The following is a 27,490-nucleotide window of genomic DNA, read 5'->3' on the forward strand; positions in this document are numbered from 1 at the left end:
CTGATGAAATGTGATGAATAAAACACTGTCATGGAAACTTTATGACACATTGCGGCAAATAATTCATGGTAAGGTAAGGGTGACTACATGGAGGGTTGGGTGGCTATATGGAGGGTTAGGGTCAGGGTTATGTGGGTGACTATATGGTATCTTACCATGAACTACTTGCCCACGGTGCTGTTACTTACATTTGGTGTCATTCAATTAATTTTAATTATCCAAGGAAACTGTCCTGCATCACTACAGATGATCTTTTGATCAGTTCTTCATTTTTTTTAGACAATTAACGCCTTTTTACTCAGACTAGTATGGATTGCAAGGCAGTGTTCAGCTCTCTTAAGACGTGCTGGCAGTCAACAATAGTATTATTTTCCCGGGGGGGGGGGGGGGGGGACTCTCATATGAAAGGGCCGGGAATGCTCGTCATCTCGCTTAGGGGAGTAAATTTCGGATTTTGGTCTCACTTGGGGTTCTCTGGGAAAAACGTCATTATATTTAGCCGTGAAGGTCTCGTTTAGGGTTGTAGGCGAAGAAATGTAAAAATATATATTTGCCTGTGTTTTAAAATGGTCTCTTTTAGCAGTCAAAAAAAGCTTGGGCCACGCCCAGATTGGTCTCCTTTAGGGGTTTAATTCAATATTTCCAACGAGCATCCCTGCCCCTTTCATATGAGAGTCGCCCCCCCCCCCCCCCCCGGGATTATTTCGCCACCAAATTCACAATGGCCGAAGGCAAGAGGTCCTGGACCTTGCAGTCGACCACTTACTTCATGACACATTGAAAGTGAGAGTAGTAATTACATAAGACCACAGGGTACCCACACATGTATTACAAAAAAAGAAAACTCAAAAGTTTGATTGCTGTTGTTATTGGTAATGCCTTTCTTCAAGTGGTAGCCATTTTGAATAATTTAGGCACAGTCGACCATCTTGAGGAAAGGGACAAAGTTCAATCTCTCAGAACTCTATGCTTGGTGCAAGCTTGGAAAATGCCAAGGAAATTGGTCCCATTCCTAGCGATAGACAGCCATGTCTTAATTATTCAAAATGGCCACCACTTGTAGACAAGACTGCCAAATAAATGGGTTCTGTTCTTGTGTATGTTAGTGCTAGACTGATAAGGAATACTACATTGTCTAAACATCATAAGGTGTCCAAGGTCAGTCTGAAATATGGTAACAAGTTTTAACCACAGAAAAGACACAAATCGCGACAGAGGTAAAACCGGTTTTTATTTTTCGTAATAGATGTAAGGGTCCCCCGTGTCATGACTAGTTTAAAACACACTAAGTGGATACCTCATCAAAATCTTAGAGGTTGTAATTGCTGTGACTGCATTTCAGTTCTGGGGCTAGATTAACAAAGTCATCTAAATAAAGATGTATCCTTAGTACAGTGTTGGAATACAGAAGCCTGTGGTTAAAAAACACTACTTATGATTGATCTTGAATGAGAGGTGCTTGATAAATCTGGCATTGGGTCTGATGTATTCGTGTTGAATTAGCAGAGATGAGGATTAGTAAAATTGTTGCTTTTTATAGTGTGCATCGCCAATGAAGCACTAGTATTGAAAAGCGTGTCTTATTTCTCTTTGTAAATATATCAATCTATGATGAAACGCATCAGTTGTGGAAATAAAGAGAGAGCTCACCAAAGATAAAATGACTTGATTTGGAAACAAATTATTTCTCTCAACTACAAGAAGATCGCAACCAGGTAAGTTACAGTAACAGTGGGAAGACCAAGAATATCCTGGTGGAGTCACTGAAGGTACAGAGGAGAAAGGTAGGGTGGTACGAGTGAAGAACAACCTCTCTCTGCTGGCACTTCAAGTCAATTTTCAAGTGGATATTGTTTGAGAAACTATCCAACTAATCTTGCATCTCTCAAGTCAAATCATAAGTTTTAAGAAAAAATAGAGTTCTTAAGTGTGACGTCACAAATATTTGAAGTTTTGAAATTATGGGATTTGTTAGTATATTCGGAAAGAGCATGATGAAAAATGCCTACTTCCCAAAAATTGGCATCTTATTGCAATCTGGGGGCGAGATATTAGCTCTGTTATGCCCCAATGACGCCCCCAAATTGCAATAAGATGCCGATTTTTGGCAAAGTAGGCATTTTTCATCATGCTCTTTCCGAGTATACTAACAAATCCCATAATTTCATCAATTTAGTTTTTGTGATGTCATCATTTTAGGACTCTATTTTAAATAATTATAGTGGGGCACTTTTATGGAACTTGTTTGCTCTTTGCAATTAAGCTTCTGAAGTGATTTTCCTGATGTAGGGTCATTCAGGTTACGCTCTCTAACATTGTAATAATTCTCAGTTTTAGAACACCAAACCAAGATAAAATAACGAGCCAATCTCAAATTAGTTCCTTTATTTCCCTGATCAGGATACTGAAAAACCCAACCTGAATTTTTACACAAACATCAAAATGCTTTTCAACACACATTGCTATGAAATATTAAAACAGATCGTCACAGTTTGAGAGTTCATCACACATTGTAACCAATGAGACTTCTTCTTCCAATGATTTCTCCAACATAAAACCAGAAAGCAATTTCTGCAGCAACCAGGGTATTCACACAAGCTTCCTTGACTGTGACATCTAGAAACTTCCCAGAAACAGCGGCATTTTTCAGGCCAATAAAGCTTTTCTTGATTGCAGGCCAGTCAGACATCTTGGGTGGAAGCATTTCTACCTTGGCATTATTCCAGAACTTGTTAGCATGGGGCTGCGCTTTCTTGGCCAAGCCTAAAATGGAAACACAGCATTTTACATATTTTCTTTTGAATAGTTTATGCACTTCACTCTGATGTTAGCAAACACATCTTTCTCACTCTCTTTTTATTGAGAGAATTGAAGATATTTTGGCTAAGATACAAATTTTGAAAACATATGTTATGTCCACTTTGGAAAACTGACAGTCACATAGTATATCCAGTCACTTGCATTTGGGGGAGAGGGGTTGATCACAACATCTGAGATGTCGAATATATATAATATCAAAACAGTGGCATTGTGATATTCTTGAGTTTGAACAATCCAAAAATTTCAAATGTTCAAAGTTAGGGGTGGGGTTGCTCTTAACAAATATGAAAAAAAAGTTTACTCTTTATTATTTTCCGTCCTTCAGTTGCCTCTTATCTGGAATTTACAACGAACCCAGCCAAATATAAACTCAAGTGCATGACTTCTCATACCGGAGAAATTTACAATGCATATTTCAGACTATTTGTTTGTCTCTGCTCTAGTTGCCTTTCTATCATTGTATTTTTTCTGTGTAGTGGTCTGCAGTGCGATGTTTAATTTAATTTTATCAACGGCTGGCCGAGGTTTTAAAGCCATGAAATTTGGAATCGCGTTGCTTTACGAAAGCGTCTAATATTAATTTGCTGGACCGTCACACGTTCGCCTTCATTTAGAGAATACGGTAAGAAAAGAGGAAAGAACGGAATAAAAATACAAGAATACCGTCAATGTTGCACGAAATTTCCTTACCGAGGGCTTGAAATGACAATCTAGTGGCCAAACGAGGAGTAGCGGCCGCAACTCTCTGCCCAAAATTCACCAACTTCTGCGCCATCTTGGATTACCGGCGAAGAGAGCTTCCCACAATGCAGCGCGTAGTTAATCATGCGCAGTTGCATACCACACCACGTGCGTAAATTTGTGTTACTGAGAATTTGTGATGGGTAGACCAGGTAAATTTTGTGCAATATTTTAAGCTGTTCGCTTTATTTTTGCTCCGATGGGATTGTTTTGCTGACCAAGGAAACATTTTTCAGGTTTTTCTCCGCGTGGTGGCCGAGGAGGCGGCGGTAGAGGTGGTGGTGGTGGTCGAGGTTTGTCTTCAAGTTCTACCGTGTGTTGTTTACAACGCGATCTGTAATAATTAGCTCAGTATGATTGCCGATTTTCTTGCCGTTTGTAGAATTGCTGCAACATTTATGCTATATAATTGATAGATAATGCGATTTAAGGTGCGAGTCGTGCTTCCCGATCTACTATTCATAGTTTGGATGGCAGCAAGACAATGAAAAACGTGTTCAACACTTTATAATAAATTCTTGCAAGCACGGCCAACTCTCTCTAAGACAAACACCGGAAGGATCAGCACCAACTGATCTTTAAGAGAGTTCAGTTGTTGGACAGTGATTGAATAATTATACCAGAGACCAACTAAAGGTGTTTGTTTCAGAGAAGTGTCCATCTTAAAGATATGTGTCCACTGAGAGAGAGAGTTGGCTGTCTGCCACTCTCAACTATGGTTACACTTAAGCCTGTGAACAGGTTCCCAAGTGGGGTATAGCCAGGCGAGCGGAGCTCGATTTTTGTTTTCGCCCTATAGCCCACTTGGGAGCCTGTTCACAGGCTATTAGACTTCAGCTACATGTAGATGGTGTGAACAAGCCCTGATCTGGTCATTCATACAAATGTTCTTGTACTATGAAAGACAATTGGGAGCTTAAGCACAGATGTTCGTGAACCACGGATGGCAACCGGAAGTCGAATGTTTCCTTTTTTGCACGATTTTGCTTTTGACTTTCATTTACCATCTGTGGCTCATGAACGTCTGTGCTTAAGCTCCCTATTTTGCTGCTTATTCAACCTGGCGTCTTGCTCATAGCTTCAGAGTCTCTGAAACCATTGTTGTATTGGATAACTTCAGCCTAACCCTGCCGTCTCAATGTTGGTTGCAAGATTTGCTTGCAAAATTGCAAGAAACAATATTGAAAGGGGGCAGTACTGTTCATGCCTCCCTCAGATTTTCTGACACCATGGTTGTGTTAAATGACTAATGTAAACTGAGAAGATTGAGGAAAACATCCACACTTACATGTGTCCAATGTGCATTGTTTCTGACACAGTCTGGTGGAAGAAGTGTTTTGCAATCCAACTGGATTCTTCTTCATACTTTTCTCAGAACAAATAACTAAAAAATCTACTTGCCATAAATCTACTTGCTATTTCATGGTGAGACCAGAGCAACATTTTCTTTTGCCAGCTGAAAACCATACTGGGATATTGTCAACATGATGCAAGTAGTACATTATGAGCTTTTCTTGTGATTTATTGATAGTGTTAAATGTTCTTTAACAGGAGGTTTCCGCGGTGGTGGTGGAGGTGGTCGAGGTGGTGGTTTTGGTGGTGGTTTCGGTGGCAGAGGTGGGGGACCTGGTAGAGGTGGAAGAGGCGGTGGACGCGGGGGAGGAAGAGGTCGAGGTGAGACAACATTATTGTTACTACACTGTATAGTATTATATCTTTTGTGTCACTGATGTTTGGTTGACTGTTTAAAGGGGCTACAGTGTAGGTCATGGAATTTGGAGAAATTTTAACACATAAGCTGGGTATGGAATTGGATGACACCTCAAAATAGCCCCTAAAACTATGGAAAAACACAAAAGAAAAACAAGGAAGCTAAAAAGGAGCATGGTAGGCAAAATGTAGACAAAATTAAAAGAGATTGCATTTCGGTGAACTTGAAAAACAGTTTCCCAACTTTTTGGGTTTTTTTTATCTCAATTTGTATGAAAATGTGATCTTTATATTCAGGGCCGGGTTGTTCGCTAATCTATGATTAAAAGTTAATTGAGGTTTTCATCTCGCTCTGAAAGGGGTTTTAAAACCTAATTTCAAGCTAAAGTTAAAGAAAAGTCTAAGTCAAAACTGAGAGCCAAAAATCTTTTGGAAGAATCTTTACAGATTAGTAATTAAACTTGAATAATAATAATAATAATCTTTATTGAGGAAATCAATGTCACTAATAAGTGATTTACAAAAGAGTCCTCGAAATCAAAGTTCAAGTTCACATTAATCCAGAATTAGCTTAATAAGGTTATGAACAACTGGGCCCAGAAATTGTCCTCATTGTTATGCAGCCAAGATTTCATCAACGAGCGAATAATTATTCTGCATTGCCAATTTCACATTATTTTAGAGCTTAACGAAAAGGCATATGGTCACTCAAAATATAAGATTCCAACTTCTCCTTGTAATGGAAGTGTTAATGATTTTATCCTCAATTACATAGTATATTAGTTAGTGCCAGTTTCATGCATTTGGGTTTTTGTGTTGTGTTGAGAATAACAAAATGTTATCTGTTCTTGCCTTCAGGTGGTGGTGGACGTGGTGGTTTTAAAGGTGGAGTTAAAGTTGCCATTGAGCCACATAGACATGAAGGTGAGTATTATTGTATGTTAAAAGTGCTTTTTAGTTAACATACCATCTACCTCTTGAAAACCGTTTAAATCTTTACAGCCAAAATACTTTGTGAAATATTAACCATGTCACTTTCTTCACATTGCTAATAGCTGTGATGTGTTCTAGAGTCGTAGTGCATCAAACGTTTAAAAGAAATTAATGTAGAAAGGTGTTTCTTGCGACAACAGCAACATCAATGGCAATCTTTAGTGTCCAGGATTGAGGAGGGGGCAGGGGAGGGGTGGGCGGGCAATACTTCCAGATACTTTGTTGCTCTGATCACATACACTGGATCACTGGTTTTATCATGAAACAAGTTGGTTTACCAGGCGCAAAAAATTAATTAGTCAGAAACTGAAAAGTAGGTGTCCTGAAAACATGTCCGTCTGTAACATTTCAAAAGCCAAGCTGAATTTTTCATGAAAATTGTGTGGCCATAGGGTTCTAAGATACCACTCTGGCTTATGGCTGGGTACTACATGTAGTACTGGTGTGAATTTTACACTGGATTTTGATCCATTGTAGATGCAGTGGATCAAAATGAACTTGTGAACAAGTACAGAGTTAGAAACATAAAAAAAAACTAATTTACTGTGGATTTAATTTGCCATATAATTTGCTTTTTGTTTTTAGGGGTTTTCATTGCACGTGGAAAGGAAGATGCATTGGTAACAAAGAACATAGTCCCTGGAGAATCTGTATATGGTGAAAAAAGAATATCAGTTGACGTAAGTGTCTGTTGTTTTGTTTTGTTAGTTGCTCAAGTGTGGTTGTGTTTGTAAAGTGTGAGTTTTACATTTGTATATTGGTGATCAAGTATTTTTCCACACAAAGTCTATTTTTTGCCACTTTAAGTCTAGCCTCCCTCGCAGATGTTCTTTTGGCTCATCACACAACCTTGGGGAGGAAAGATTGCGTGATAAGCCAAAAGAGCGTCTATGAGGGAGACTACTTTAAGCTTGGTCCACACCAATGATATAACAATATAACAAGTTATAAGCCAGCTGGTTTACACTTGCAACACACAAACATAGCAACAAAGATGAAACAATGGAAACAAAGATCAGTCTGCTACAGCTACACATCTCACAGTTGAAGCAGGTATCAACATTGCACATAAGATCTATTAATATCTATTATTATTCATGGATATTCTGGTAGCTCCAAAAACTTCTTTTGAGGGATTTTTTTAGTAATCATTGTAGGTACAGCTGTATTCTTAATCTGGAATACAACCTTGACAGAATGGACCCTATGTTGGATGTTTCAAAAAAATTCCAAACAAGAAAGTCTTAAATGGAAATGGTACGAAGTGTGGCATTGTAGTGCAGCTACAGCAGAAAGCTTTCTCAAATATCAGCAAAATGGTAGATGTCTTTAGACAGAGCAACTTGATGTTGCTTGATTTTGTTACTGTGCATTGCAGGCTGCAGTTGAGGGTGAAAAAATTGAATACAGAGTATGGAATCCATTTCGCTCAAAGTTAGCCGCTGCTATCCTTGGTGGAATTGACAAGATCCACATGGCTCCTGGTTCTAAAGTGCTGTATCTTGGTGCTGCGTCAGGGACAACAGTATCTCATGTTTCTGACATTGTTGGTCCTGTAAGTATTGTCTTGTTTGGCCTAAGACATACAAAATGTTTCTTAAAGGGGCAGTATCATGGGAGATACCATGATTTTGGTCAAAAATTCACTAATTTTAAATTTTGAACACTATGTTAATTAATTAATTAATTTCTAAATCGCTAATTTAAAGAAATATTAAATAGTGATTCTACTGAGATGAAAGGTTAAACCAAAATATAGTACAACCCATTTTTAGTGCGTTACAACAGCGAAAATTGAAAATGTCAGCCCGACGTTTTCAAATCTGAACCCATTTTTATTTTGGTCATCTGCCGGCGAAAATACCTGTAGATAGTTTCTTTGCATTCTGATAGTCTTTTAATGGAATTTTGGTCATTAAATCAACCGAATAGCGTCTTTTCGATTTTCAATGTGTGAACAAAACTAGCGTGGTACTCTCCCTTTAAACAAGGAAACCTTCAGCTAGTGAATGTGTCTGCTCTGGCACTTTTCACTGATTCAGTTCCCTGTTGCCAACAAAATTACACTGTGCAACGTTGGAGTTCATTGTTGACTTGGAAGTAATGTGCAGTATGTTGTAGGTGATTTGTTATTTCAAGGAAATACCAGTAGAGTAGTCTAGAATGGATGTATAAGTTATACAGTTAGAATGTTACTGTTTAGTTCCAGTTGTATTCCAAATCTTCCTTTTGATTGGATATGTTTCAGATTTAAATAGATGTCTTGGATTTTTTATGCAAAATGCAATCCATTGCTATACAGTAATAAATGGGTTTTGCACTGCATTACAGGGCGATCTCAAAATAATGCACAGCCATTTTGAGAATATTATTACTTGGGTATTTTAGAAATATGACAGGCTGTAATTCCCAATGCTGAGAGTGGTACATTAATTAATTTTACTAAACTTTATTCCTGATATGTTTTTTCTTGATATTCTAGGATGGCCTTGTGTATGCAGTGGAATTTTCTCACAGATCAGGGCGTGACCTAATCAATGTAGCGAAAAAAAGAACAAATGTGATTCCAATCATTGAAGATGCAAGACATCCACACAAATACAGAATGCTTGTTGGTGAGTTCAAGTGCTGCTGCCTTAATACACTCGATTGAAGAAACATTGTCCTGTGTAAAGTGTGAATTGTAAACAATGCTACCTGATGGAATTATGTGGCACTGATTTATATGGTACAAACAGGGTTTGAAGGGCATTGACTCTTTGTATTTAATTCATAACACAGTACATGTTTTAAGGATGGTGCCTACTATTGTTACTGTGCATACGTTCTGCGCATCTCGAGATACTCAGATTTCCTATGGGTGGTACCTGCTAATACAGGAATATTTTTGGGCGGTTTAAAACTATGCGGAGAAAGCAGAACTTAGCAAACGTCTTTGGTATCTTGAAAGAAAATTGGGGGTAACCATGCATTTTTCAGAGATAATTAAGAGATTAGTTGTCACCGTCCTTAAGATTTAAAAGAAGTGCTTTTACTGAATGATTACCCCTTTCTTCTAGGCATGGTAGATACTATTTTTGCTGACGTCGCCCAACCTGACCAGGCTCGTATTGTTGCTATAAATGCTCACAATTTTCTCAAAAATGGAGGACACTTTGTCATTTCAATAAAGGTAATGTATAACATTCTTATTCGTAAAAGGTTCAGTGTTGTTTGTTGATGTTTACTGCCCTTGCCATTACAATCATACCTGAGTTACCATCACAGGCGACCATCTCTCTTATCCCTGTAAGCCCCAATATCAATATACATATTCCCCTTGCTGTTCTCTTATAATGTCTTATGTTGGTAGTTGAGAGAATTTGCATCAGGACATTCTGTCTTTATTGATCAGTTCCTGTATTCTGTATGTTTGATCAAGTGTACTGATACATTAATGAGAAATTACACTGTAGATGCTACACAGTAACTGTGCTGGTCCCTATCCTGCTACTACTTGACAATTTTTGTGTCTACGGCTTCTAGAGAAGCGTAGACACTATGTCATCGGGTTGAGTGAAAGAGTGAAAGAGTGAAAGAGTGTAAGAGTGTAAGAGTGTAAATGCCACAGGAATCCCAAATGGAATACTATCGAAAGCCGACGCTAATCCTCGACTGACCGACATCTAGGCGATTGTATTTGCGGATCAGGACAATGGCGACAATACGGTAAATGATGTTTTTCGATGTTGATTTGCTTTTTACAAATAGTTTAAGTGATGATTTGAACCAGAATTCTGTAACTTCTGTAATTTTCATCGCAAACGTGCCCGAATTTACTGCGAGTGATCGCTTTGAACAAACACGGAGTGCCTTCAAATTTTACGTGCGTGTTTGCACGCACGCATAAAAACTGAAAGTTTTTTTGCCTCTAATAGCAAATGCATCGTTTATTTCAATAAAATGTTTTTTTTAGAAAGCTTTTTGTTGATTTTTGTGTCTTTGTCAATTCATATATGCGTTTGAGAAGTGACAAATGCGCAATCAAGGACAATTTGCATAAGCGGGTTGAAATTTCATATGCCAAAGGTCTTCATCAACATGCCATGAATTTTGGCAATATTTTTGCGTTCAAGTGTGTTTTTCGGCAAACGATTAATAGGTAACCATATTATTTTACGTCAGCTTTGGAAGCCAACGATATTTATTTATCTACTGCGCATTTTATTCAGTTTAAACCGCTCTAGGAAAAAGTTAATTTATGCGAAAACTATGGAAACACGACAGGAGTCAAAGGGTTAAAGAATGATACTTGCCATTCATAAGTTCAGTATAGATTAATTAATAGTTTCTGTTGCATTTTATGCCTACGTTTCAGATTACAACTTTGCTTTCAGTACTTTATGTTTTGAACTTTGCTGCATTGCTTTTAGTACAAAGTTGTGGTTCACGTTGTAAGATTATATTTAACAAATCGACGGCAGTTTTCTATGGTCTATTTCAATTCAATTCAATTCAATTTATTTGCCATTAACAAAAAAAATACAACATAAATACATTATAGACGACACACAATATTCTTACTATTACAATATTCATACTTGACTATTTACAATATTAAATGTGTTAAAGGCTAGGAAGCCTATAAAGAAGCCGGGGGCTTATTAACTATAGGCTTCCTAGAACTATTGGATAAACCATAGAAGTTAAGGGTACTGATTGAAATTTCCAATTAAATTTTTTTTTTTAAAAGAAGAAAAGAAAAAAAAAAAAGAAAAGGAAGAAAAGAAAGAAAAGGTAAAGAAAAGGTGTGTAGCTCAACAAAGAGTCAATTTAACTTAGATAGAAGGAATTTTTTAAGTCGTTTGCCAAACAAACTGATAGTTTCACTGTTTTGAATTTCACGACTTAGCGAGTTGAAAAACGAAGGACCTTGAAACCGAATTGAGAATTTTCGAAGATTAGTTCGACAATAAGGTATATAGAAAAGGTTGGAATTTCTTGTTTTATAAGAATGTATTTGACTTGCAACAGTAAACATATCACGAAAATAATTTGGAAGTAAGCTTCTTTTAAAAAGATACATAAATTTACCTATTTGGTATAAATAAATGTCAGAGAATTTTAAAATCTCCTGTTCTTTAAAAAGAACACCGGTATGAGCATCAAAAGAAACTTTTGATATTATTCTAATTATCTTCTTTTGCAGAACAATAATCCGATTTAAATTAGACTGATACGTCGATCCCCACACAGAAACACAATAAATTAAGTAAGGGTAAACTAGACTATAGTACAAGGAACGTAAGGAGGTTTTGGGGAGGCAAAAACTAGACTTATAAATAATACCTATTGATTTTGATATTTTTCTAGAAACACTAAGAATGTGAGGCTTCCATGACAAATGCTCATCAAGGATAACACCTAAAAATACTGTTTCTTTCACACGTTTAATTGCATTGTTGTCAATTTGAATAGATATATCAAGTGTTTGCCTCCTTTGGGGTGGTCTAAAAACCATAAAATTTGATTTTTTAAAGTTAATGGACAGTTTGTTTGCTCGACACCAATGAGTTAATTTAAGCAATTCAGAATTCAAGATTCCAGGAAGCAAGTTAAAATCTTTGTGGGAGAAAAATATGTTTGTATCATCTGCAAAAAGAATAAAGTCCACGACCTTCGACACGTTACACAGATCATTTATATAGAGTAGGAAAAGTAGGGGACCTAGTATAGAACCCTGAGGCACCCCGCACTTAATTTCGCAAGACTCCGACCTAACGCCATTAAATTCCACATATTGTTGTCTATTGCTTAGATAGCTTTCGAACCATCTAAGTGGAGTGCCACGAACACCATAATGCTCTAATTTTGAAATCAAAATGTTATGATCAACGGTGTCAAAGGCCTTGGACAAGTCTATAAAAATACCAACTGTGCATTCCTTATTGTCAATGGCGGAAGAGATTTTGTCATATAAACAAGCAAGAGCATAAGCGGTGGAGTGATGCTTGCGAAAACCATACTGATTGTCAGAGAGAATGTTATGATTATTAAGAAACATTAAAAGACGATTGTACATTACTCTCTCTAGGATTTTAGAGAATGCTGGTAAAACAGACACCGGTCGGTAGTTCGTAAATATATCCTGCTCACCAGATTTAAATAAAGGAATAACTCGAGCAATTTTTAATTGTTTTGGTACAATTCCAGAAGTGATGGATAAGTTAATTATGCATGTAAGAGGTGAAATAATTAAATCGATAGATTCTTTAATTAGGTTCATAGAAATGTTGTCATAACCTACAGCAGTACCTGAACGACAAGTGCTACATATTTCAATAATTTCTTGCTCATTTACAGCATCTAGAAATATTGAATTAACTAGTTTTGGAGGTAAAAAAGAATTGTGCGACTTTTCTGATACAGGAATTTTGCTAGCTAAATTGGGGCCAATATTAGTAAAATATTTACAAAAGAAATTAGCTATATCTTTTGGATTGGAAATTTCTCGAGAATCTGCCCTAAATATAGATGGCAAGCTACGCTTTCCTTTATTTCTATTAAGGATTTCATTTAGAACTTTCCAGGTAGCCTTGACATTTGATTTTAATTTTTCAATTTGTTTTTCATAATATAAACGTTTAGCAACTCGAAGAGAATGAGTAAGTTTGTTTTTGTACGACTTATATGCATTTTCATTGGAAGAGTTAGGGTTATTAAGAAAAGACTGATATAACATATTTTTCTTCCTTATGGATTTAGCCAGTCCTTTAGTAAACCAAGGCTTACGAAGATTGAACCGTTTCGCTTTCATTTTTTTGAGTGGAAAACATTTATCATAAACTGTAGTATACTTTCCAACAAAGAGTTCATAAGCGCAGGAAGGATCATTTAAACCAGGCATTTCAGTCCAGTTTATCTTACCTAACTCGTCTTTAAATACACTTAGATTATGCGCATTTTTTTCACGAAAAAATACGCATTTATTCTTATCACTGGTAGTATTATTATACATGATAAGTGAAAATATCGGTAAATGGTCAGATATGTCATTGAGAAAAAGACCGCTTATTGAGGGACGAAGTGGATCGTTCGTGAAAATATTATCTATTAACGAAGCTTTGTTCGCCGTAATTCTAGTGGGACGTGTTGTTAGTGGAAAAAACATCCTAGAGTACAACAAATCTAAGAAATCACTTGTCGCTTTATGACAATGATGGTTAATTAGATTTAAATTCCAGTCACCCATTAAAAATACAAGCTTATTTTCCTTGGAAATTTTCCCAAGTACTAGATCCAAGTCAGACAGAAATTCATGTAACTTCGAGTCGGGTGGTCGATAGATAATGCCGACAATTATGTTCTTTACTTTTGTCCTATTAATTTCAACAAACAAGGATTCAGCAGATTTGTCCCCAGGGAAGCCTAGATCATGACGTTCTTTGTAATTTAAATGCTCACAAATGTAAAGGCCAACACCTCCACCAATGCGATCAACTCTAGGTTTATGCAAAAAATTGTAACCCGCTATATCGGAAAAATGATAACAATCATCAAGCCAAGTCTCAGAAATCCCAATGATAGGAAATTTCACTACAAGTTGGCCTAGAAAATTTGTGAGCTTATCAAATTTATTATTTAAACTACGAATGTTCATATGGAGGAACGAAAGGCTAGATTCAAGGGTACTGCATTTTAAATTTAGGCGACTTTCGTTTTCGGCTAACATGTTTTTGAAGCTATCTTCAGTATAGTATTCACAGCTATTGTTTTTTAAATAAAAATTCATATCTGGATCATTGTCTTTACAAAGACTGAAATTTTTATAGGATTCACATAACAAAGGATTAAACTTTAACTGAGCTAATCTATCAGGATCAAAATTGATGGTACCGCCATTCATAAATTCAATGAGAGTTAGCCGAAATTCATCATCGTCCAAATTATAAAATGGCATGGATGATAAACTAGTCATATGATTTATCTCGAATGACTAAGCGATCGAGTACAAAATATGCAATTTTACCCGCCTGCTTAGCAGCTTTAAACTTCTCAAGGTGAGCCTCCCGCTTTTTCAGAGTTGCGAACGCGATATCCTCACTGATGTGTAATCCAACGGGCTTTTCTTTCCGAGCTTTCCTTAGAACTTGCTCACGTTGCTTCCAGTCGCGAAGACGGCACACTATTGTGCGTGGCTCATTTGCGTTGGCACTGCCTCTCTTCTTCCGTCGCTCCACACGATGAGCTCTCTCAATGTCGACATCCAAATCAAGTTTAGCTTTGATGGCATGTTTAACTTTCGATTCAACTTCATCCCAATTCTCCTTTTCACCTTCGGCAATTCCTTTAATACGGATATTATTTCTCCTCGATTGGTTTTCTAGATACTCCGCTTTTAGCTCTTGTTGAGCCAGGTCTGAATTTAACTGATCAATCTCGTCCTTGGCTTCCTCAAGCTTAGACGCAAAGGGCTTAAGTTCCTCGATGTCTTTTTGGGAAAACTCCAAACTTGCTTTGAGGGAATTAACCGACTCAACCACACCATCCACTCTCGCCGTCAGTGATTTCACGACTGAATCAAACAACGCTCGTAGCATCGATTCTTGTACTTTCAGCATTTCTTGAACTGATCGTAAAGAGACAAACTCTTCTGTATCCACAGATGCTTGAGCTTCGTCGCCTTGAAAAGCTTCGTCGCTTTGGTGAGCTTGTTCAGCGCCATGAGCTGCCACGAGGTGTTTGGGTTGCTTCGAATGACTTTTTCTTACCATAATTTGCAAATTTCGATAACTAGTAGGGCTACACACAAATAATAAATATAGTAACTTGAAAAGATAACGATTATAGCTATTTTTTGAGACAAAATTTCATCTTTTGCGGGAGCACAGCAAAACACGTCCGCTCCGCATCAGCACCTTCACACCTCCCTCCGTCTATACTCTTATAGACCATAAAATGACGTCAAAAAATGTTCAAAACTCAAGTGGAACCACGAGCTGCAGGCGAGTGGTTTCACTGCCAAGTTTTGAACATTTTATGGCGTCATTTTATGGTCTATAATATATTGTTTATGTTAGAATAAAGTTACAGTTCTCTTCATACAAAATGTTTGTGGTAAACGATACCAGCTTAATCTCTTCTCACCAGTATTCTGTGCAACATTTTACAACCCTTTTTTTTTTTATCTCTATCCTATTTCCACTCCTCCCTCTTCGTTTTCATTTCAGTCTTATTTCCCTTTTCTTCAATTCTTTTATATCACATTTCTATACCAGTACTGCAGTAGACACATGCAGTCTGAGACTGCCTATTTTTTTGGTAGTTTTGACAACATTATGATGGCTTCCTCCTTTATTACAAGACGTTGGAGAGGTGCAGTTGTCAAGTTCCAGCTTTAGGAAGGTTTCTGAAAGACGAATCAATGTTTGAGTGAACAGATTAGTGGTTGAGGCAAGGAAATAAGTCCAAGGAAATTAGGCCCATTAGGAGGAGTTTAAATGTAGTCCCAATTTTTGCTTACAGACAACAGGGCATTGGTATTCTCTCTATCCTTGATTTTTATCTTACTTTGTCGCTTTGTCATTAGGCAAATTGCATCGATTCCACAGCGGAACCTGCTGCAGTATTTGCGGGAGAAGTGAAAAAGATGCAAGCAGAGAAAATGAAGCCACAGGAACAGTTAACACTAGAGCCATATGAAAGAGATCATGCTGTAGTTGTTGGGATATACAGGTAAGACAAGCACCATGGCTTATATGCAAACTATGAGCTCATTCCAGTTGTATGGTAGTCTGTTACAACTTACTTCATTTTGGAATGTTCTGTGTTGAGTTTGTTTTTTTAAAATTTACATGGTTTGCTAGCGATGATTTACGACCATGATGTTTTTGAGACGTCACTGAGTGGATACAGTGAACCTTGAAAAGGAAAAATTGCTTTGCTATCATATGGAAATCTTAGTGTTTTATTGCTGATTATTGACATGATTGAAGGAGCATGTTTTGCTACAATGGTGATAATCGAATTAAAACCCGAATGTTTTTTATATGATTACATGTCATGGTTCAATTTTTATTTTCCTTTCCTTTTGTATATGGTAATGTACGATAATGAGTATAAAACATAGGAAAATAAAAAATGAACCAAGGAAAAAATTAAATCACAACTTGCACACTACATCCTAGCTGTAATACAAGTGAAATTCAAGATTATTATTTTCATTATTGCTCTTGGTTAAGTTGCACTGACCACAAAATCCAGAGAATGTTGTTCACATAAACCCAGTCTGTGGATAACAGTGAAGTTGGCCATACACATCCCTTATTTATTTATGCCAGGGTGGTCTAGTCAGGGTCAAAACTGGCTCTGTTATTAGAAGGAGCCCTGAAAGGGCCAAAGTACAACTACATCCGAATTCAGTTCTCTCAAATTCCTTTAACTCGCTTTCCATCTTGAAGTGATGTGTTTCCCTGTGGTCAAATAATAGCATGTGTGTAGTATTTTTGTGTGCATCTTCTAAATTAAATTTTTGTTTACTTCTTCATTTACAGAGCTCCACCAAAGAAGGATAAATAGTAGCATTATATTTCTTTTGTTAGGATTTTATTGTAACTTATCGTTTGTTTTGAATAAAAAAAGTCACTGATTATGAAGAATTATTTGGATGTGAACTGAAAATGGTTCCAGGGAGACATTTTCTGCTAACCCATTTTTGTAAGTGGTATTAAATTTTCAAGAAGGTCGCAGCTTTTTTTAGTGTGTACATGTTTAGGATGAAACTGCATCCTTCATTCATCAAACCAAGTGGTATTAATAACAAGGCTGCTGCCAACGACAAATTTCTAAGAGCCCACAAGGCCAAAAGCTGAGAAGTTAGAACCCCAACATGTGAAGTGTTAAGTGCTCCTGCAAAAACTCTGGTGTCCAGGCTCCAGTTGTTCAAAGGCCGGATAACTTTATCCTGTGGATAAGTCACTATCCGAAAGTTTTAATCTGTGCCAATATTTCAGTATTTCTCCTTGTACAAGCGAATATGCACACTCCAACCACAGTTAAGTTTGGGAGTGTACTAAAACCTTGTTCAACATTTAATGTGAAGTATAGTTTAGACACTGAATAGTGCCTTATCCAGCAGATAAAGTTATCCGGCCTTTGAACAACTGGGGCCGGAGCATTTTCTTGGGTGCCCCAAGCTACCGAGCTCCTGTTAGGCAACAGCCTTGTGTGGTCTCTATAAATTCACTTCTCAAACTCATTAATAATTCATGAAGGTAAAGCAGGTGGTTTTGGAAATGCGATCTAAATTAGCATAGAATTTGGTGAACGTTTGCTCTGAATTTCTCCAAGAATTGTCAATGATTTGAGAAGCTATATGTATATCAAACACTTGAATGAGTGTTTCATCCATTTCCAAACACTTTGAAGTTAGCCTAAAGAACACTCAGCAACCCACTTTTCGGTGCTTGGAAATCGGATTACATACTCTTCCCTGTGTTTGATATATTACTTGAAGAATGCAATACTTTTTTTTCTATTTCTTCCACGTGTAGGGTGAGCAACGTCAGATTCAACTGAGTATTGGAAAGTCTTTCTTTTTTACTGGTCTATCAATAAATTTATTTCTCAAAGTGCTCGTTGATTGAAACTTTGAAAGTGTTGCCCAGAGGTCTTTGTTCTAAGTTCAGTGACAGACTGGCAAGTTTTATTAAATTTCACTGTCTATAAACAGCATCACGTGAATTGCCCAACTGCCTGGTTAGAATTAAATAACAAATCAAGTTCATGAATAGATTTGTGATGACGAGTTAAACACAAAATAATGTGAAGATTTGAAGAAACTTAACTCAGGTTGCCATGAAACGTCACATTTTTGCCAAATTCAGTTTGGTGAATCCATTTTACAACTCATTTTTACTAATCTGAATTAAAAATGTCATGCATCTACCACAAACTGTGCTATTAGTAAAGGGCAATTTAGCTTCCTGTGATTAAACTCACACTATATGTACAGTCTTAAGGCTTAGAGCAACACTCATGACCAAAGGACGTTTTAAATGATAACTGAACAAATATGTATCTGTATACGTACTTGTAAGTTGTCTACAGAGGTTGAATGAAGTCTTTTTGGATAAAGATGTGTTGTCATTGCTTAGTTTTTTCACCTTTGTGATAAATATCAAGGCCGTAGCTAATGGATGGGCAAGGGGGCAATTGCCCCCAAAAACAAATTGGAGGATTCTTTTAAACCTTTTCACTTTCTGGAGCGTTAGGTGTAGATACGTTGTTTGAACTTTACTATGATTAGTTTACCGTTGCAACTTTTCTCAACTTATTCACTTGTCTTGATTAAATAGCAAACAAAAGGAAAGCGATTCTAAGACAAAAGACTGTTATAGATTGATTAAATATGCCGAGTGAAACCTGGAGAGAGTGCCAAATTCCAGGGGAGGGGAGGGAGGGGATATGCTTGGTACTCTCCCCAGAGGTCATTTATCACATGAAACTGACCAAACTGGCGTAAGTGACTGAACCTTACGTTTCGTCCGAGTTAGGTAGGTAAGTACTTATATTTTGTTCGGTACAATACTAACTTGAAAATTTACGATGGATTTATAAAGGTTTATTTGAAAGAAAATCCAACTGAGGACATCTTTTACGCACGAAATAGACTTAGCCGGTTAGTTGTCTATACTTGTTTAGTATACAAAGGCCAAAATGTGTATCAAGTTAACAAAACTTCGACAAAATTGCTGTAAGCTCTAAAAATACCCGTCATTTTACACTTGATCGAGATTGATTTCTTGACGAAATATCTCGCGGAAAATGCTGAAAATATCATTTAGATTTCAAAATTTTCTTGGGGAGCATGCCCCAGACCACCCCAAGACGCTCGTTTCAATTCCCCACCCTCCCTCCTCCCGTTACAAAAATATCAAGCTACGGCCCTGATCATGTTATGCGAGAAACAATCTCGAAACTCCATCCAGAGGTATACCCCTGGGATATTTCACTGTATACCGTGCCCGGGAATTAAGGGAGTGCGGAATTACATCTTTACCCGAGGGGGTGGGGGATTTGAACAAAGGCCTTTGTGAACGATGGCTCACTCGAGTTTTCGAAGATGTGATAAAGATATCTGTGTCACTAAAGCATGAACAGCCACGCATTGAGGCTGAGCATTAGTTTCTTCACCTTGAGGAGTAACCAGCGTAGCAACCGCGCGCTAGAAAGAGAATCGGACGCGCGCGAAGCGAGGGGAACGCGGGGTAGAGGGAAAAGATATTTGAAAGACATTTGGCCCCCGGGGACGGGAATTTAAATAAATCTTCTAAAGTTCATATCACTGGGGGGCTACTGGTGAAGGATGCCAAAGTTTTGAATTCAGTGATCGGCGCATGATATCTTTTATAAAACCAAGTCTAAACTATTGTTTTTCATGCTTGGCAAGAGAAAATAAATAGCTTCTCTTGAATCTTTTATTCCAAAAAAAGACGCATAACTACGATTTATTTTGTTACATTGCTTAAAATCGGGGAAAACATAAACTTGCTGTTCCACTGGAGTTTTTGTTTTTCAAAATAATTTAAAACATCCAAGAAAAAAGAAAGCATTCACTACCTTTCACTAAGGGTCATACTTTAGGATTTCGTCCACAGACTCAAAAGTTAGAACCACCTTGTACAGCATAATAAACAGCACCACAGGGATGTACTGCTCAGTAGCTTTCATTTCAATGGTCACACTTTAGGATTTCATCCACAGACTCAAAAGTTAGAACCACCTTGTACAGCAAAATAAACAGCACCACAGGAAAGTACTGCTCAGTAGCTTTCATTTGAATGGTCGCACTTTAGGATTTCAGCCACAGATTTAAAATTTAAAATGTTGCCATACAGCAAAGTACCTCTTCACAACTTCATAGGTTTAAGTTTTGATTCTGAGAGATCTCGTCTCAATGCTATACTGACAAGGAACGTTCCACTATACTGTCATGTAATTCATGTTGTTCTGATGCCCATGCATCAACGGTTGTTTTACAGCATCGTTCTCTTCATTAGTTGAAGTGGGACTGACTTGCTGAAAACCGGTTTGTCCGGAACTATTTGCTGGATTGACTGGTTGGGATCCGGTCTGCGTGATGGGGCTAGGCAAACCGTCGCAGGAGACTTTCTTCTTCAGAGTGTATTCAAGTGGGCAAGTGTAAGAGACGAACAGCCATCTATAAAGCCAAGACAACTGAAGGAAGGTAGCACACCAAAAAGACAACTCATTTATCCAAAGTGGTACGGAATCCTTGTTAGGGCACAGCAGGACATCCGAGTGGTGATTAGGGACACTGTCCTTGCGTTCAAAGTCGTAATAAACATTCAAATGCTCCGTTTTCTGAATAAGAGCAAACTTTTGAGCTTCAAAAAATTGGGTGGCTGCTCCCTCAAGTGTGAAATCTAAGAGAATCTTAAGCCTGATTAGCTTTCCATCGAACTGAACTTTCCGCTTGGACTCGTCTGTCCATGCTGCGTAAACAAAAGGCTCACTTTGAAACTTTCTTCCAACCTTCCTTTTTCCCTCTCTTGTTCCCTCGTACTCCATTCGGCCCGTGTTAGGGTTGTTTCTGTAGACAGCGTCGCGATAATGTTCCCAGTTGTATCGTTCTATATGCATCATTATCACTGGAGGGGTCGCGTGCAAGCTCTGAATGTAGTCCCATGATACCATATGACTCAACGTCTTTCTTTCCACAGAAAAGAAGGCTTCGATCGACACGGAAACTGCGCAAAAGCCACACATAGCAACAGCCCAGTAAAAGAGAAACGAGAAGTCACTGCCGTGTTGGTGTGTAGACAGACACAAACAAACGGAACAAAGCCACACCCAGAAAGCGAAGTTAAAGAAGGCGGAAAAGGTTCGTATCATTAAAATGTAGCGCCCATCACCTATCTTTCCAACAGCTTGCAAACGCTCAGGGGTTCCTGGCGGGGTACGGGAACAACAGCGGATTATTTTAACCAGGAAGATACCCAGCCATATAAAAACAGGACAGAGAATATGACACGCAAAGAAAGCGATGACGAATATCATAAACCCCTCCGATCTATCCAAGGCATTGTTGTCATCAGGGAAGGAGCTTTCTGGGGGCCCCCCTGGATAGAATTCCGTGGGATCCGCAGGTCCGAGGGATTGTGTTCCCGGGTTATTAGGGTGTGGATCAACGGTTGCTGGACTAGGAACGCGGCATGTTTTTGCTGATTCAAGCAACCAGCTATTAGTACCACCCTCTGGTTCGCAGATGTAAAATTCCGCTGGTGAAGATCTGTAGCCTGCCGTGCAAAACGAAGTAGCGATATCACCAGGTCGTTTTCCGGTGTTAACGACAGTGATGGCGGAATCAGGAACCCCAGGATCAGTGCACAGTTCCCTTTGTCCACAGGACGCCCCATACGCCATATCCCGACAGAGACAAACACTCTCGTTACCTGTGGTGAAAACACAGGTACCCCAGCCATTGCAAGGTGAAACTCCCAGGCACTTGTTTTCACCATTGGCAATTCCACGGCATTTGAGTTTTAGTCCACTTTCCGTAGTCCATCGCGTTCCAGTCCAAATTTCCCAGTCATGAGTGATGTATTCCGGTCTTAATGCGAAGTCTTGAACACGAAAATAATCGCCGTATGGACCTGAATAACTGCTACCTACCAGCCAGTAGCCATCACGGTAGTACAAATACCACTTTTGTCGGTTGTGTTGGTAAACGGGTCGAGTAGACTTGTAAACGTCACGTATTTTTGCAAAAAAGTCGACCTGAGGATTCAAAATTTCATGTTGACTTCCGGTTATGATGTCATTGAAGTAAACTTTATCTGAATCGCACCGAAAATAGTCATCATCCACACAAATCGCTTTGATATACGGTGAGCCTTGAACAGTCTCGAAAGCTTTACTAAGTGGATTGTAGTACATCCAGGAGTTCACTACATCACCAAACAAATCATCCTTATTCAGGGAACCCGAAGAGAGCCAAGTTTTCGGGTCGAAGTCAGAAGGAAGCCGTGCAGCGAGGCCGAAAACCTCTCCGACTTTATGCCCAAACACAAAAACCTTCCCACCTTGTGCCTTGCTTTCCGCATAATAAAAGAACAGACTTGAAGGTTTGTTCAAGTAAACGGGGAAACCGTTGTTCTCCGAGAAGATATCGTACACTCCTTCAACTTGTACCCATGGCATAAACTTCTCGTTAATGTCCTGGAAGAATATCTTGGAGCACATTTTTTTCTGGCCTACACTCAGTCCGATTGGCGTCAAAATCAACACGATCTTGTAAAGAGGAAGCAATTTATAGCAGGCCATCTTTCTTGTTACACTGTGTGCTGTGAATGTCTGAAATGTACCGTCGGAACGATGATGAAACTTTCCTTACGAAACACGCTTTAACAGGAAGTAATTTCGCAATTGGAAAATGAAAAGAGCACGTACGTTATTTCCGGTTATCTCAAAAAGATTCTGTCACACCAGGAGCCCTCCTGGTCACACAATACCGGTCAGGAACACTCCTATTGCTAGGGGATGGTGTGTGTAGGGCAGGGGCGGTTCGTTTTAACCACTTTCGTCAAAAATTCGAGTTGCAGGGACAAAAGTGACGGACTCCTTGCTTTGCTGAAAAGATCAAGTGAGTTGTGAATTGGTGTCGACAACCATATTATCCTTTACAGCCGTTTATACGTCAAGGGATTATTAGTCTCATGTCTTCACAGGGTCTGTATAAACCAGACTTCAAGAGTAAAACAAGTCGGAGAGGGAAACAATTGGTAAGGAGGGCGGGCTGCCCCCCACCCCCCTCCCCTCCTTTTTCTTCTAGGCTCGATTCTTTACTATTGTTTGCTTTTTGAGGCACTTTCATTTCTATGTTTATTTATGTTTGCTGAGTGTTTGACTAGGCTGTTTTTGGACCCATGATTTGTGTGCTCTGTACTAAACTAGAAGACTCGGAGGTGGGTATTTGATGATGATCAGGTGTGTATTGGTGCGTTTGTGTGGTTTTTGTGGGTTGGAGAAGTAGGGTTCACAAGTGGGTGCAGCCTTTCCTAAGACAGCTTGTTCTACATGTTCAGTGTCAGGAGGGCCCGGCAGGAGGGAAACCCCGGAGGGGATTGCACTCCTCGCTGGGACGCTTACCCCTAACAGTGATCAGCGTCAAATTTCTCCTTGTCATGATATCAATGCTTATTCAATCTCTCAGGTCATGGGAATTGAGAATATGATCACCCAAGGTGAATTTTCTTGGTATTTTCATAACGTCTCCACAGTATTCTTATAAGAAAAGTATGGGAACAAGATAGGAGAACTTGTTCTTTGATATTTTGGATTAAAGGGTAAAAGATTTAAACTCCTTTCAATGCCAAATTCTGTTCACCGCTCTTCATCACTCACAAAGTAAGCTGCTGAGTATTCTCGAAGAAGAAAAATTCTTTATTGACATATACGAGATTATATTTTCATTTTTTTTTTAGATTTGTTTATTTTTGTAAATAATTTTAGTATCTTAGATTGATTTGTAGTAGATAGGTGTCAAAAAACACCTCATAGCTAAATACATCGACACGTTAACAAAGTTTCTATTTTACTATTTTTATTCATTATTTTATCTCTAAAGTCAAATCCTCAGTAGCAAAAGTATCACCAAACAATTCTTTCTAATTCCTCATTCTAGCCATCCTTGCCGTAAACCTTGTATACAAGTGTAAGTATCTCTTTCCTTATTTCTTTCTTTCCTTTCTATTTATCTTGTTTTCTTTTACTGCTACAATGAATATCATATATAAAATAAGAATTTGTTATTAAACTTGCATAGACAGGCCCGCTAAGACAAGCATTATCTACCTGCGGGCCAGTCCAATTGTAAATAGTTAAAAAAATTAAGAAAATAAAGTTTGCTGTTGTTGTCACTGAAAGTGGATACTGATGGCATAAGAACGTGAACGAAAATGTTACTGATGTGCGTACCTAGGAGCTAGTGACAGCTTTTTCAGTTCTACCAGGGAGGATTCATCCTCTCTTGGGTCTCATAGTGTCCTTCGCTGTTCATCCTCTCCTTTGATCCTCCAATATCCTCCTGTCTATTATATAGCATTGATACAAAATGACGCGCGCAGAAAATTTTAGAATTGGGCGATCATGAAATCCAATTTTTACATTTACTATAATGTTATCCATCTCCGCTTTTCACCTAAACTTTGAAATTAAGAGTGGAGTTTTCTTTTAAACCTCCGTAAAACTAAAAAGTCAGGAAGGAAGACGAAAATTCAGCACGCGAAAGTAAAGCAGAAGACCCATTGAAGGACAGTAATAAAGTTTAGTCGCTTTCCATCGCCGTCATCCACGGCTTGAGTTTCTCCCTGCTTTGAGGATTCTGTCTTCTCTGGTTCTCTGGTTTTTTTTTTCTCAATAACATTTCTAAATTTCAGTTCGATAGAAAATCCGAAGGTTGTTAAAATATGAAGTGCTACTCTTGTCAGCAAAAAGTTTTAGTATCCTTGTTGATGAGAAATCTTTACCCCGCCCTTTTATACCGTTATCCGTTATTTCTCTGCGTTCCCGAAATGTTTTCCCAGTTGTTATATTTTCATATTTTTAACCCAGTCATCGCCCATGCAATTTAGGTTTAGATTTTTATTCGAAAGGAAAAGAACTGAACGATTCGAAACCGAGGCTTATACATTTGAATTATAGATTATTACTAAATTATTCATCTCGGTTCTTTTTCTCACACCTATCACGACCACGAGGAACTTGAAAACCAAGATGGACAACGGTAAAACATAACTCCGTCCCGAAAGTTGTTTTCTGGACAAAATAATTCATAATAATGATGGTAATGTTACCGTTTATTTCATAGAGTACCATCCATACCGCCATGGCCGACTTCTCTTCATACCAGTTAAGCTTGAACCTATCTTGAACTGATGGTCGGAAATTTTACCGACGGCGTGCCAGGACCGTGATTCAACGTGAACGATTTCAAAATTTGCAAGGTATTTACTCGATGTCACTCGTTTCCTATTTTCCTCGTGTAGTAATTTGTTATAAATTAAGTGTTTTATCTTATGGAAAAAGTGGTAGGTAGATTAGGTTATTCCTAAGAGTTGGTGGTTTTAGACAGTGGCGCTTGTATCAAGTTGAGCATGTAACGGCTTGGAGCAATTTGCTGCCTTCCCTGCATTCAAGCTATAACGTCCCAGTTTTAAAACACAAGCATATTTGGTTCAATGAATGGCTGAACAAATCAATGGTTGAATTCGGATGCCAGTTTTTTCAGTGAAACTTTTTCACCGTGGATGTACAAGGCAGTTAAGATAAAAACTCAACCCTGCAAGAACTCTCAGTTTTATTCAATTTAATTTAATTTACAGTTCTTCGATGTGCATTTGCGCTTACAATTGAAAGGAATCTACTTATGGCCTAAAGCTAACAATGTTACTAATTCACTCGATTTGTAAAATTCTTCAGTGTAAGCATCTATCAGTCCATGTCATCTTGAAATTTACAGAGACGGCGCGAGATATGAGTCAATTCCTCTTTTATTTCAGACTTAACCAGTTCAATATCCATACCGCTCACAAGCACGATATGTTGCTTACTTAAGGAATTACTCGTTAAATTAGAGGATGATGTTTACATTTTCTTCTTATTTAGATACAGAAGTTGTTGTGATTTCTCAGTGGACACATTTCCAAAGAGACAGGATTCCTCTGATATCGAGTGAGTAGTTTTCTTTGTTACACCGAACAGGCATAACCATTCCTATCTTCACAAACATTTTCTGTGGGTGTTAGAAGGCTGACAGATATTTAATGAATTACGATATTGCTTATTCGTGACAGTTTAATTTACAAAACGAACAGCAGAACTCTAGAAATAAATAAATAGAAATCCTTCTACCCCTTCCCCCCCTCCCACGCCTCCCCTCCTCGCTCGTCCATATCAAATGAGTAAGAGGAAAACTGATTTGTCAGGGGGGAGGTGTGAGGAAACAAACATCTTTTCACGATACTATTGTTTCCTTCCATGCAGATACCACGCTCAGAATGGTTCTATTTGGAAACAGAGACGAAACTTCGTGAAAAAAGTCTCCTAAAAAGGTGAGATATTATAATTAGCTTCTTTTGTGATTTCTCCTCGTACATTTTTATATAATAAACTGTTAGAAGTCTCAGCCAGAGTTTTCCCTTTGTGATTTCATTGCTGAGTAGATTGTTACGCAAACAAAACTGAATTTAAATCACGAGAGTATTTTTGGTCCGTTAGTCAACCTACCTTAGGTCTTTCTGTCACACAAAAAAAGATTGGAACTAATTGGCCACATCGCCTATGTCAATTTAAAAATACAGGGTCGCTATTTCTTATTAGAAAATCTACATTGCTTAGTTTTATTTTTATTAATAGATTTTTTTCTTTTTTGGATTTTAGTTGCTTTTCTCTACAAATCAAGAGACAACAACAATATCAGTAAACAGGGTGGATTGGACTGCAGACAGTGGACGGAGGACTGCACAAATCAGTTGGCCCCAAGGTTTAATTCTTGAAAACTTTAGCTTACATACTTAAAATTAATGGCTCAATTGTTCAAAATCCGGATTTAAAAGTTAATCCAGATTATGGCTTTGGTTTCACTTGCCAAAAAAGGTCAGAAGAAGTATTTCAAAATCAAGAAATTAAACATTGTGCAATTCATAATTTATGTTTTAGTTTAAGAGAAATTACTAATTCCAAAAATGAAAAAACAGAAAATGTTAAACCCTGAATTCAAAATTGGAACTTATTCTGGATTAACATGATCGCGTTTTGAACACTTAGGCCATGGTCTCCATAGTTTGATTTATAAGAAGGTCTGATTGAGAGTGCTTGTGCTCAATTCTCGGATATCAGGCAAAATTCAACTCATTTCTTAGCCTTAAGATTACCTCTTCACTCCGGGAGAAAACAAAGAGAAATAGACTCATACTACTATTTCATTTGAATGGTTGTACTTTAGGGTTTCATAAGCAGTCGCAAGAATTGGAATTGTTAGAACCATTTTCTAGCGATTTTGGTAGAATCCTGCCACACTTCAGGATCCCATCCCTTAGAACCCCATATCCAATTTTTATGTAAGAAATAGATTTCGCTAACTCTTCCATCAGTTCAGGAACATAAAACGCCTTCTGGTCAAAAACTGGCAGCAACTGATCTGTATTCGATCCTCAATCGCTTG

At 38.0% G+C, this 27,490-nt stretch overlaps 4 protein-coding genes and 1 long non-coding RNA gene across 7 annotated transcripts in view; 2 read left to right on the forward strand and 3 right to left on the reverse strand.

The window, feature by feature from the left end:
- Window positions 1-2,370: 2,370 nt before the first annotated feature.
- LOC146449333 (ATP synthase F(0) complex subunit g, mitochondrial-like) lies at window positions 2,371-3,658 on the reverse strand. The gene is made up of 2 exons (XM_085101808.1): window positions 3,511-3,658; window positions 2,371-2,763 (listed from the first exon to the last, which is right to left on the reverse strand). The coding sequence occupies exons 1-2, from the start codon at window positions 3,593-3,595 to the stop codon at window positions 2,504-2,506; spliced, it is 345 nt and encodes a 114-aa protein (XP_084957934.1). The 5' UTR covers window positions 3,596-3,658; the 3' UTR covers window positions 2,371-2,503.
- A 14-nt stretch (window positions 3,659-3,672) lies between these two features.
- LOC146449334 (rRNA 2'-O-methyltransferase fibrillarin-like) lies at window positions 3,673-18,378 on the forward strand. 3 transcript variants are annotated; one of them, XR_014860680.1, is made up of 11 exons: window positions 3,673-3,713; window positions 3,798-3,854; window positions 5,113-5,235; window positions 6,130-6,195; window positions 6,850-6,944; window positions 7,643-7,819; window positions 8,747-8,879; window positions 9,324-9,436; window positions 15,833-15,978; window positions 16,797-17,140; window positions 17,439-18,378. XR_014860680.1 is itself a non-coding variant. In XM_085101804.1 (10 exons), exons 1-10 carry the CDS (start codon window positions 3,701-3,703, stop codon window positions 16,819-16,821), a joined length of 948 nt encoding a protein of 315 aa, XP_084957930.1. In that variant the 5' UTR covers window positions 3,673-3,700; the 3' UTR covers window positions 16,822-18,378. The 3 variants fall into 3 exon arrangements, 2 of the variants coding, with proteins under 2 accessions (XP_084957930.1, XP_084957931.1); XM_085101804.1 differs by having other exon boundaries at window positions 16,797-18,378; XM_085101805.1 differs by having other exon boundaries at window positions 3,686-3,713; window positions 5,116-5,235; window positions 16,797-18,378.
- On the reverse strand, window positions 14,018-15,174 carry LOC146449335 (uncharacterized). Its single transcript, XM_085101625.1, has one exon. The coding sequence runs from the start codon at window positions 15,015-15,017 to the stop codon at window positions 14,214-14,216; it is 804 nt and encodes a 267-aa protein (XP_084957751.1). The 5' UTR covers window positions 15,018-15,174; the 3' UTR covers window positions 14,018-14,213.
- An 821-nt stretch (window positions 18,379-19,199) lies between the features above and the next one.
- Window positions 19,200-27,490, forward strand: part of LOC146449336 (uncharacterized) — a 102,856-nt gene continuing 94,565 nt past the window's right edge. Inside the window, exon 1 of the long non-coding RNA XR_014860684.1 lies at window positions 19,200-20,059. This is a non-coding gene — a long non-coding RNA (uncharacterized LOC146449336). The remainder of the gene's footprint in view (window positions 20,060-27,490) is intronic.
- On the reverse strand, window positions 19,708-22,684 carry LOC146449337 (uncharacterized). The gene has a single exon (XM_085101792.1). The coding sequence runs from the start codon at window positions 22,588-22,590 to the stop codon at window positions 20,227-20,229; it is 2,364 nt and encodes a 787-aa protein (XP_084957918.1). The 5' UTR covers window positions 22,591-22,684; the 3' UTR covers window positions 19,708-20,226.

The sequence above is a fragment of the Pavona decussata genome, unplaced genomic scaffold (genome assembly GCF_977016875.1).
Source record: "Pavona decussata unplaced genomic scaffold, jaPavDecu1.1 SCAFFOLD_602, whole genome shotgun sequence".
Lineage (NCBI taxonomy): Eukaryota > Metazoa > Cnidaria > Anthozoa > Scleractinia > Agariciidae > Pavona > Pavona decussata.

What these genes read in the sequence shown, in the direction of transcription:
- LOC146449333 (XM_085101808.1), bottom strand. Translation starts at nt 3,595, where the DNA reads ATGGCGCAGAAGTTGGTGAATTTTGGGCAGAGAGTTGCGGCCGCTACT. An exon ending in ATTGTCATTTCAAGCCCTCG is followed by an intron (nt 2,764 to 3,510) that starts GTAAGGAAATTT and finishes TTTCCATTTTAG; the next exon opens with GCTTGGCCAAGAAAGCGCAG.
- LOC146449334 (XM_085101804.1), top strand. An exon ending in TGAGCCACATAGACATGAAG is followed by an intron (nt 6,196 to 6,849) that starts GTGAGTATTATT and finishes TTTTGTTTTTAG; the next exon opens with GGGTTTTCATTGCACGTGGA. An exon ending in GTAGTTGTTGGGATATACAG is followed by an intron (nt 15,979 to 16,796) that starts GTAAGACAAGCA and finishes CTTCATTTACAG; the next exon opens with AGCTCCACCAAAGAAGGATA.
- LOC146449335 (XM_085101625.1), bottom strand. Translation starts at nt 15,017, where the DNA reads ATGGTAAGAAAAAGTCATTCGAAGCAACCCAAACACCTCGTGGCAGCT.
- LOC146449337 (XM_085101792.1), bottom strand. Translation starts at nt 22,590, where the DNA reads ATGGCCTGCTATAAATTGCTTCCTCTTTACAAGATCGTGTTGATTTTG.